The sequence below is a fragment of the Pocillopora verrucosa genome, chromosome 5, assembly GCF_036669915.1.
Source record: "Pocillopora verrucosa isolate sample1 chromosome 5, ASM3666991v2, whole genome shotgun sequence".
In the NCBI taxonomy this organism is placed as follows: Eukaryota; Metazoa; Cnidaria; class Anthozoa; order Scleractinia; family Pocilloporidae; genus Pocillopora; species Pocillopora verrucosa.
In genome coordinates this window covers 2987686-2998793 of record NC_089316.1, presented here as the reverse complement: position 1 = coordinate 2998793, position 11108 = coordinate 2987686, and the positions used below count along the sequence as shown (strand labels likewise).

General features: G+C 37.1%; 1 protein-coding gene across 1 annotated transcript; it reads left to right on the top strand.

Moving 5' to 3' along the window:
• Positions 1 to 673: 673 nt before the first annotated feature.
• Positions 674 to 10426, top strand: LOC131780193 (adhesion G-protein coupled receptor D1). Its single transcript, XM_066167365.1, has 19 exons — positions 674 to 689; positions 1678 to 2088; positions 2326 to 2435; positions 2715 to 3050; positions 3301 to 3360; positions 3795 to 3969; positions 4216 to 4350; positions 4723 to 4798; positions 4948 to 5050; positions 5174 to 5226; positions 5754 to 5880; positions 6365 to 6468; positions 6631 to 6733; positions 6961 to 7111; positions 7767 to 7851; positions 8179 to 8245; positions 8718 to 8803; positions 9399 to 9525; positions 10190 to 10426. Exons 1-19 carry the CDS (start codon positions 674 to 676, stop codon positions 10424 to 10426), a joined length of 2562 nt encoding a protein of 853 aa, XP_066023462.1.
• Positions 10427 to 11108: the final 682 nt, after the last annotated feature.

The following is an 11108-nucleotide window of genomic DNA, read 5'->3' as shown; positions in this document are numbered from 1 at the left end:
AATGATAGCTTTCCTAATAAATAGCTTGAAAATACTTTTAAAACCTGACTAGTGGGTCATTTTATAATGCAGATACGCTGATGTTTAGATGACTATATGCATATGCAGACTTAAGTGTATTTTAGATATTGCCGAAAGCTGCCTGAGGGTGGACGGAGGACTTCTTTCAAAACTTACAAACTAGGTCACATCTTTTGTAGATAATTTGGTTTTATAAAGTGAGTTGATAACGTAAATTATCCGCCCTAAACAGTTTCTAAAGCTGACGTTTCAAGCGTGAGCCTCTCGTCAGAATATTCGTTTCTTTCGGCAAAAGTAACGGAATCTTCGACCACCTAATTAGAAGTCATCGTTAGAGTTGAAACGAAACTCGCTAATTTAACGTATGTAAATTAATTTGCTTGACAATTACCCCTTCTCCAGACTGCCGCTTCTCTATTAATAACAATCTTTGTGTCAACAGTAAATAATTAACCAACAATGTTTTGCAGACAACTATCTCCACTATTTGGACCCGGACCAGAGAAAACTAATGGTGTCGTGCTGTACCTCGCATGAAGTTCTGTCCCGTTTCTAATCTTCACCGATCCACGAAACAGCTCAGTCTTAACACAGAGTGGCAGCTACCTTTGCACGAAGAGAGATCATGAGCTTTCAATTAATGTTGACTTCTATGTTGTTTCTTGCTGGTATGTACGTGTACATTTCTATCAGTCACATTAATCACATTCCCTTATTGTACAATTTAAGTAAATCGAGAAATTGTTTCTAAACAATTCAGACCTGATTCTTGATGTTTAAACTTAAATTTCTCAAACGGAAAATATGAAAAGCAACTTTCATCCGAACTGCATGGCTACATCTTTTATTTGGATTCACCTATCCTGGATTTCCTGGTGTAGTACTAACCAGCTATAAGTGCAAAGTGTAGCGGCAGGCGTATAATGTAATAGTAGAGAGTTTAGCCATACAGGACGAGTACTTTCTGTTTCTTTATAATCGATGAATGATATTCGTCTTTTCGTTGACGACCTTTGCTTGTTAATTCTTTCCCTTACAACCGGCAACTTAATATTCCTCTAGAAAAAAATTTCCGTCTGACTTTAACTCAGCCTGCTTACGTCTAAATTCCTTATGGACCATAGAAATGAAAAGTCTGAGAGACGAAAATTCGAGGGAGTCATCACAGTTTTTCACCAGATGAGGTTAAAGCAATTAGGGCCGTCCTTTTAAAAGAATTCTGCGCCATATTTTCTGTAAACAAAGCAACTTTGGAATTCATCTTTATTAGCAAACTATTTGCACTTAACCAGAGACGCTCTTTTCAGAGGCTCTAACGTAACACAACATTTAATTTTAATGTGTTAACGTTGCCGGGTACACAGCCTTCATCAGGGAATGTGCTAGCCTCCATTTATTGTGTAGAAGTCTCTAGAACCTTGTAGTTAAGAATGGCTAGAACAAAAGAACAATACCACAGAAGTTATCATAACCTGGTATTGTGCCCGCCTGTTTAAATACTCTGAAGAATAGGTACGATGATTTTCAAGTTACTGATTAACTTGAAAATTATCCTGCTCATTTTTTAGAGTATTTAAACAGGATCTTTAATATAAATAACTTAGTTTTAATTTGATCCAAGCTCAGAAAGCGCAATTTCTTTTTCAAATTCCTTAGAACTACAAAAAGCAAATGGTGCAGCTTCGTATATAGGTAAAAACAGCTTCCATCGTTGGTCTGATGCGGTGACGAATTGTAAAAGAAATGGTGGCGGATTCCTCGCCAAAATCAAAAGCTCAGCTGAACTTCAAAAGGCAAGAACTGCATTCTTACAATACCAAGACCCAAAGGAATACTGGATCGGTATCAAATATGATACAACGAAAGGTGACTTTGTTTGGGGCGATGGAACTTTAGTGACCGCAACTACAGCCTTTGAAACAATTGTCAACAGAGTTGAACAACAATCGGACACTGATAAACGGTGCTTGTATCTCAGTACACAAGATGTACTAGTAGCAGCTGATTGTGAAGCACATAAAAAGTATATTTGTCAAGTTGGTGAAACAGCAGATCCAGTTGAAACAAGTGAGTTATTAAGCTCACAAAGTTATAATCGGCCATTCTAATCTTTTCCCCTATTGGTTGTCTTCGGTCTTTTTTGTGTTCCTTTTGTTTTCTTTTGGTTATGTATTATGCTTTTTTTTTTTTTTTTTTTTTCTTTTCATGTTTTTGCTTTGTTATTTTTGTTTTTGTCTGCTGTTTGTGTTTTGCTGTTTTTGTAGTTTTCTCTCACATTAAATTGTATTTTACAATCTCCTTTAGGTCAACCGCCCAAAAAGACCAAAAGCAAAATCAAAAACAAGACCAAAACAAAATTTCAGAGATCTCGACATAGGTTCTATAAACCTGAAAGTACAGCTTTAGAGATGGACGTACAGCCGTTCACCAATTCCCTGACACTATGCTATCAATTATGCTATCAGGCTAATTAAAAGTGGAATTAGCTCTATGGGCTACATTAAGGTTAATAAAGGTTTATTTTAGCAATAATTTTGTAAGATCTCGAAGAAGCATGACAATTTGATTAAAGAAATATTGTCGAATTACTGACCCAGAGTCTCTACAAAGGCTATCGGAACTTCTGCAATTTTGACATCGTTGTTTATTTCTATGTTTATTTGTTTATTGTTTATTTGCTTACTGATAATCAGGCGACATCAAAGTCAATGTTGTCTGTCATATTATTATCGACAGCAGCGGCAACCACAGCAGTTCCAAAAACCACAACAGCAGCAAAACCAACAACAACGACGACGATACCGACAACGACAACAAATACAAAGGCAAGAATTGGATCCTCTTTACCTCTGACTTCCATGTCGGCGTTATTACCTGTTCCATCACGTTCGGTTTCTCTAACACCATTGCTGCAAAGTACATATTTATCTGTCTCATCAACGAACCTGCTGTCATCGAGTTTGGCCCTTACACCTTCAAAGACCCTCCCTACTATCACCGCTATTACCGCTTCTCACACACCAAGTTTGGTAAAGCTGCTATTTTTTTATTTGTTGACTCCTCTACCCATTCCCTATCAAAATTAGTCTGCTAGTGTCGATGAGTGACAAAATGCGTGGGTATCAGCACTTTATCGAGGAAAAAGTGTCAAACCTTCGTGTAATTCTGTCCGCTTTGTTACCAAGAAAACTCGAGGCATTCCCATTGCATTTATCCCTCTTACCTTCTTTTGTCGCCAAAGTAGCTAGTAAAGTATTATACAATTTGTTAAAATTGCAGGTTGAGGAATATGCCAATGAAATAGAACAGCTCAACGCTAGTGAGCCTTCGTCTCTAGAGGTAATTTACGAATGGAAAACAGGCTCACAAATAGGATGTAGAATTATACATATTTGCTTTATTAAGCTTACGAACTACAGTTATGTTTCGATTATACAATAGTAAATTTGCACATTGGTTCACGGGAGGTTGATGATTTCAAACTGTCTTTCATTTCTCGTGCGTTGGCCTGTTACTTCCATGGTGTACGTATCAAAAGGGGCATTTCCTAAAATTTGAAAGGCAAAGCGGTTGGCTACGGAGCTGACAGTCAAGACCGATAACCACCAGCATGAATTTGACCTAGGTATTCCCATCAAATATGAAGAAAAATGGCGCTGGATACTATACTTGATACTGGATTTTACTCACAAAAATTTATCAAGAATATAGTAGTTATTATAAATGCCTTTTTTATAGTAAACTTTGCCTTTTCCTATTTTTATTTCTTGCAGAATGCTGTAAATCTCACCTCTACGCTTGTTAGAAAGGCAAGCACTGCAGACAGCAAAGTCAATATTCTTGTTAGCTTTGAGAAACTGGAAGTCTTTGCTATGAATTATGCTAGCCTTCACTTGACGCCCCAAAATGGTTCTGAGAGACAAATTTCTATTGAGCAGAAAGAATTAGGTATCGCTTTTTTCGTTACTATTTTACAAATTATATTTGCTATTTCTGTTTGTTTCCTTGTTTGTTTGTTTGTTTTTTAATCTTTTCGGACACCAGTGGTCTTGATTTCATGTTTGTTTCTTTACTGGGCATGGTTGACTGGCTGCTATCACTTATCTGCCAAGATTACGACCGAAGCTCGAAAATGATTTGATGTCTCTTACCTTTGTTATTTATTTGTTTCTTTGTTTACTATTCTTACTGAAGGTATGTTAGTGATGAGAGTTTCTGCTGATCACAAAAGTGGTGTCGTATTCCCGTCCCATGCTAATACTTTTAACGAGAGCTTCATTCAAGAAGAGAAGGGAGCCATTACGCTTTCTGCTAGCATGTTTAATCAAGGTATTAAAACATTATCTTATATTCACATTTTTTTGTAATGTAAATGTGTTTTTCGATTTGCTTAATAAATGTATACTCTTTTTTTTTCTTACTGAGAATTGAAGCCCAACATATACGAAACATTTCCATACACTGCACATTTACATTTCTACGATTTACATCTCATCCTTAGTAATTCTTTAAGCACACGCATTATGACCTCTACATGATATATCTCAACCAAAATCATAAATAGCGACTTCACTGACACTTGACAAGAAGTCCTTTTGCCCTACTGTTTGGCTTTAACTCTCCAGTCATACATTTTTTAACTTAGACGATGACAGTTGTATCGTTTATGGCAATCTATCGCAATATTTCTCTTTACTTTAGACCGATACGTTGTCTGTGCGTTGTACAAAAACGCCGCCGACTTAATGCCTGAAGGAGCAAATAATGTCAATAACAGGTTTGTATGCGTGTGTCAACAGGTTTTTTTTTTCGTTTTTCCTTTTGCCTTTCGAAAATCCGCGTAAGTGAGTCAAATTTAAAGGTTCTTATGAATGGGTCAAACGTTTCATTAAAAGAGACCGGAAACTACTTTTTCTCTCACTTTAGAAAGAAGTCCACCATACGCACTCGGATCATATCATGTACAGTAAAACCAGAGGTTCGAGGCAACTTTGAAGAGGACGTCGTAATTAACCTTACTAACACCAAGGTAAATGTTTGAAGAATTTTCTCGCAATAAGGTGAATTATCTTGCAACATTGTTTAATATTTCATGTATTAATACAAGTAGAGAAGGCATCCTTAAAGTGTTATATATGCGAATTTTCCTCAGGATAACTTAACAGCCACACAGACGAGCTGTGTATTTTGGAATTTTTCGATAAGGTATGAAGGCTTAGTTTAGATGACGAACTACAATCATTGAATGATACTCTCTAAAAAAGGCCCTAGCATCAAGAAAGGAATTAAACTCGATTAGACATAGATACATCAGTCAACTAACCATCAGCCACTATAGAGGAAACAAAAAATATCATCTAGTAAAGTATTTCATCATCGTCAACTCTATTATCGTTGTTACTTTTAATATTACCATTGCCATTACCACCATGGTTATTTTTGTCTATGTGATAAGGTAATTTATGTACATAATTTGAATGGTTCTTATATGGGGTCTATTAGGGAACAGACGCATAGATTACGTCACCCTTGACAGCGTTAAGACTAATGTGCCATTTTCTTGTTCGTACTACGTGTTGACATCATCTATGATCTATTACTGAGCACATGCACGACAACATGGGATCTATTTGTTGATGTTATTATTGTTTATGCTATTACTATTAATATTATTATCATCGTTTTTATATTTTATTATTATTGATATCATTGATATTATAATTATCCTTTAGCACAAAGTTTGACGGTGCTTGGTCCCAAAAGGGTTGTAAAATGGTTCAGGAAACCAAAGAGCGGACTACCTGCAGTTGTAATCATCTGACGAATTTCGCTGTCTTAATGGAAGTGGGTGAGACAAAGGTTTGGCCTTTCAACTTTCTTTTCTCAAATTTTTCAGCATATGGTTTAACTTAGCTTCTTAAAAAATGCAGAGGATGTGGTTTTCTCTTGCTGGCGTAACGGGATCAAGAGATGAAGAGAAGAACACAACAACGAAAACCGCAGCCACAACCACCACATATAGCCAAATAAAAAAAAATTTCAAAGTGCATTCGTTCAGTTCATATTTATCTCTTTATTCCCAAGATCTAATAGTTTATTTCCCCCTCTAAGTGCTACACATTTTATCGTGAATTGGTTTCGAGAATTTGGTGTTAGTTTTACCTGATGAGTTTGAGTATTCTCATTAAGTTTTTGCGAGACAATGCATGCACATTGTAAGGACAATTTTCATGTTCAACACCTCTGGGAGTTAAGGGGTTGAGAGGTTTTGGAGTCCTGTAAAGCATGCTTACCTCTGATTTAACGAAGTTAAGGAGTACATAATTTTCATTCTCTCATCTAGATCTCTGACGATCACAAATTTGCACTAACGTTGGTGACCTACATTGGACTTTCACTGTCTTTGATTGGCGAGACTATCACCATTTTGGTCTATTTAGTTCTTATGTAAGTGCAAATAGCTTCCATTTCTTGTATGCGTTATCGTGTATTTCACCTTGCTTCTTCTCTATGTATAAAGCTAGTTTACTTATCAACACTGTGTGGAACGCTGCAAAGATTCAGATGGCCCAATTATGCTAACACCAGATGATTCTGCTTACTTCCAAGGAATCTGAAATCCTCTCAGTCCCATATCCGGTTGAATTTGGTAATGTGCCTGGTTATCGCCCAGTTAGTTTTTATGACTGGTATCCAAGCCACTCAAATGAAGGTAACGTTGGTATGGAAACCTAATGCAAACGTATACGCAAACTTGATGAGGTGCAGTGTAGCTGACAGAGTTAGTCAACCAGCAGAGTCCCGCCATTCGCTCAATTAATTATATGCAAAACGGAATCTAGCGACTTGATCACTCGTGGTTCCTCGAGCTTCAGGCCGTTTTGTTTTGATTTGATTTGCCGCTCTATATTAAATTAATTTTTTTTATTTTCCCTCTAGACGTTGTGCGCGATTGTCGCGATAACAATAAATTACTTCTACCTTGTTGCTTTCGCTTGGATGGTTACGGAAGGAGTCATGCTCTATTTAAAAGTTGTCAAAGTCTTCAATGTTGACACAAGTACAAAGATCTTCTATGCCCTCGCTTGGGGTAAAAAGAATCTCATTATATCAAAGAAGCGACTTTTTTTTAGTGACCTCTTTCGGTTTAACGTTTTCTTCTCCTCTGAAATCCGTCTCAAACACTAATGTTACCACAAGTACAAAGTTCTTCTATGCCCCCCCATTGGGGTAAAAGAATCTCTTTCGACCACTGACGAGACTTCGTTCTGATGAACTCTTTCGAAGAATTAGATTGGACAATTTCTCGTCGTGTGAAATCAGTCTTGAACACTAAATATGACCAAATAAAAACAATAAAATCAACCTGGTTCATATCTTTTCTCGTATTTTGGAATTAAAACCTCTCTTCCTGGACATCTCCGTACAGAGGTCACCTCAATTCAAGGATACAACCCTGAAATAATCTTTTTATCTGGCATTGGTGGGATAATCCTATAATCCCTATTCCTGTTAGGAAAACCTCTATTCATGGGTCATTGTAAATATTCCCAGGATTTGCCCCAAATAAAGATTCCACTCGAAATTGCAACAAGGTTGTGATGAGGTTATTCAAAACGGTGAAGTACACTTTTGAGTATTATCTTTTGTCTAATAACATGAACTCATGATTATATGATTCAGATATCTGTAATATTTAGCCTGAAACAACACCAGGCTGTATCCTATTTTTTTTTTCTCCGAAGGTGTTCCAACGTTGGTGGTAGCTAGTGCACTTGGTATAACTGTTATCCTCGATGGAAGCACGGATAACAGTATGCGTGATGACGTGTGAGTAGTACAAAACGATCTGTTGACGTAGTTAAGCCTCTTCTGCATGTTGATGTCGTAACTATTGTAGTTGTTTCTGTGTTCATGTATCCTTTTGTTTTACTCACAATTTACATGCGTTGGTAAGGTTGTAAGCGTGACTGTATTGCATGCTAAGTGCTTAGCTTAGTTTCGCTGGGTAGCATGTAGGGATTAGGAGTGTCTATACTATTAATGCTTCTGGAAAGAGAGAGATCCTGTGTCGTGCCTAAGATCACAACAAAATAACTCGACGAAGAAAGATCGAAGTATTTTTACGTTCAATCGAATTTTTCGTGTATTTTGCAGCTGTTGGTTTGCATTTTCTTCTGGTTTCATGTGGGCTTTTGCTGGATCGGTACTTCTTGCATGTTTGGTAAGTAAAATATGCACTGTGTCTATTAGAATTCATTCATTAACAGTAAAAGGTTGAACCTTGATCTTCTGATCGTCGCATTAAAATGATGAACGCCATGATGGATTTATTTGAATGGCCATTAACTAGGGTTTTACTAGATTAAAAACCCGCAGAGTCAAAAGAGGAACCCAGTGCGTGCTATGTAGCTTCCACACCATCTTTTTTTTCTTTAAGCACATGTACCCACTACAATAAAGTAAAAGAGGTAAGTTTCTAGAGAATCTGTGGTGCCGCGTCAGTGACGTGGGGGTTATTGCAAGTATTTTATTTCATTAACTTAGTTTATAAAGTGTATGGCCACCATCAAGGGAATCTAAAGCTGACGTTTGACCGTTAGCCCTTACACTCGAAACCAGTGATAAACAAAAAAATCGAAATCAGTAATATACGGAAACTGACATAGTCTCTCTTTGAAACGTTTTTTTTAAAGATAAACTTAGTCCTCCTAATACGGATCATAGTGGAGATCACGAGGCTAAAGGACGTATCTGGGGTCTCAGAGACTCATTCATGCAGGTACAACTCGCTCTAACAGAGTTTTGTGTAGTATCATCGTGTACTCTTTCAAGTTTTCAGTGTGTTTGTGTGTGTTGGCCGAAGCATACATTTACATTTTTGCTTTTAGCTTTTTATCGTATGTTTTCAGTGGTATCTATTGTTTGATATCAATAAACAATAAAATCGTTTTAAGGCACTTGTTTTATGAGATGTGGCTTGTTTTTTTGAAATTTACTTTGTTACCTTTCGGTGTTGGACTTGCCGAATTAACAAATATATCCCACGATGCCGTGTGCTTGTTCAGTAATAATTCACAGATGAAGTCTAAAAGTGGTAAGAACAAAAACATTGGCACACGAGGCGCAGCCGGATGTGCAACAGGTGTTCGTACAACAGTTTTTTTACAATCTGTTATTTTACAGACCCGGCACCCCGACATAAAATATATTTGTTTTGTATGATCAAAAAAAAAGAGTTGTTTGTCCTTAACAGATCGTAAGGAAGAACCAGTAAAAAATCATATCTTTCAACTTATCACATAATTGATATCAGTTATTAGCTGCTGTTGTTGTTTATTTCGATTTACATAATTCGATCCTCGTTTTGCTTACAGGAAAAGTCTAAAGGCCTGTGTAGTTCTATTCCCATTGCTCGGCCTCACATGGATTTTCGGGATTCTGACCGTCACAGACGCTGGGCTGGTCTTCCAATATTTGTTTACTATCTTTAACTCTTTACAAGTGAGTCAAACGTCCAGCATGTGTAAGGCATTGTCACCAAGACTAGAAATTGTAAGCGTTTCAGCCGTCAATTTCTCGATAGGCAGGATTATGGCTAAGAGGTGTCGGTCACGAGTATCTTCAATATCATTTTTTAAGAGGTTTCCTGAAGGATTAGGAAGAAACCGGAGTGATTTAAGTGTTTAGAAGTGACGAGTTGACAGGAGTAAAGGTTCTTATTAATGGCAGTGCACAGAAAACGATCCCCCAAGACTGCAAACCCTGACCTGTCGATAAAAGTCGAGTTCCTTGAGCAAAATTACATCCACAGGATTACAGAACTATTTTCTTCGACAGACTTGTGGTGTTACTCTTGATGACTAAATATAGTAGCAGCAGCACTTAATTTAGACCTATCGAGGAAATTGCTCCACGCTACCGAAGCTAATATCGCGTTTTCCTTAGCCTGAGCGCGGCTTTGAGTATCGATACTCCTCTAGTGTGAAGTGCCTACTTCATCGCATTAACCCCTAGGTGCATTCCAGTGTAGGGTTGAGAGTGACTTGTGAGAGACAATGCGGAGCACAGCTTAAAAACCCGGCTAAGGTTCCTCGACTCTTAGAACTAAACAACAGACAGGCGCATGCGTTTCTAACCTTAGTAATGTTTTTCTTGCCATTGACAGGGTTTTTTCATCTTCCTGTTTCATGTTGTGCGAAGTAAAGAAATCAGAGCCGCCTTAGAGACAAAAAGGCAAAGATGGGAAATATCGAGAAGTGTATCCATGGCGGCAAATGAAAAATCAACGCTCGGCACAAGAAGATCGAGTGCAGCGAAGGAAAAACGACTTTTTACGCTTGTGAACAAGATTCGTCCTGAGACACAAAAGAGTATCAGTACTTCATTTACCACTGTTTTATAAGTGGTGATTATTGTATATTGCTCAAAACAATATCACTAGACCAAAAAATAGGTTTGGAAATCTAGATCTTACCCAACTTTACCCATAATTTTTAAACTGATTTCTTGCAGTTCACACACCAGTCTGCTTAGCCATCCTCGTTCCTTTCTAATTTTACCTCGAGCTCCTTATTTTTAATATTATATTATCTTGAATACTTTAAAAGAAATATAAAGATTTAAGTACAGTGGTTTCCTTAACACTTTCACGCGCAACATCGATATACAATGTCCCTGCAATTTTTGCAATAATTTGTTATAACTTTTCGCTCTGAGAATTTTGGTGTTGATCAAACAATATCCCCCAACTGGTATTTATCTTATTATTCATCATCCATCTGTTTGAAAATGTATTCATACCGTCAGGAGAATTTACTTTTTGATAAATCCTGGGATAGTGTTCAATGTGTTTTCAATCTGTAAAGCAAATATCTTTAAACTTAAACTCTCCGAGAACCTCAATCATCAGGGCTGATAGCAGACAGAACCGCCGAATTAAGGCAATCAAGAAATGACTTTTTGACATTTGTTAAACTTTTCATTGCGTGGAGTGATCAGGTTTAAAACAGTTTGATCATTGAAAGTGAGTTAAAAAAATGTAAATTTAAAATTGACGCTTGGCATGGTTCATTTTAAAGCAAGTC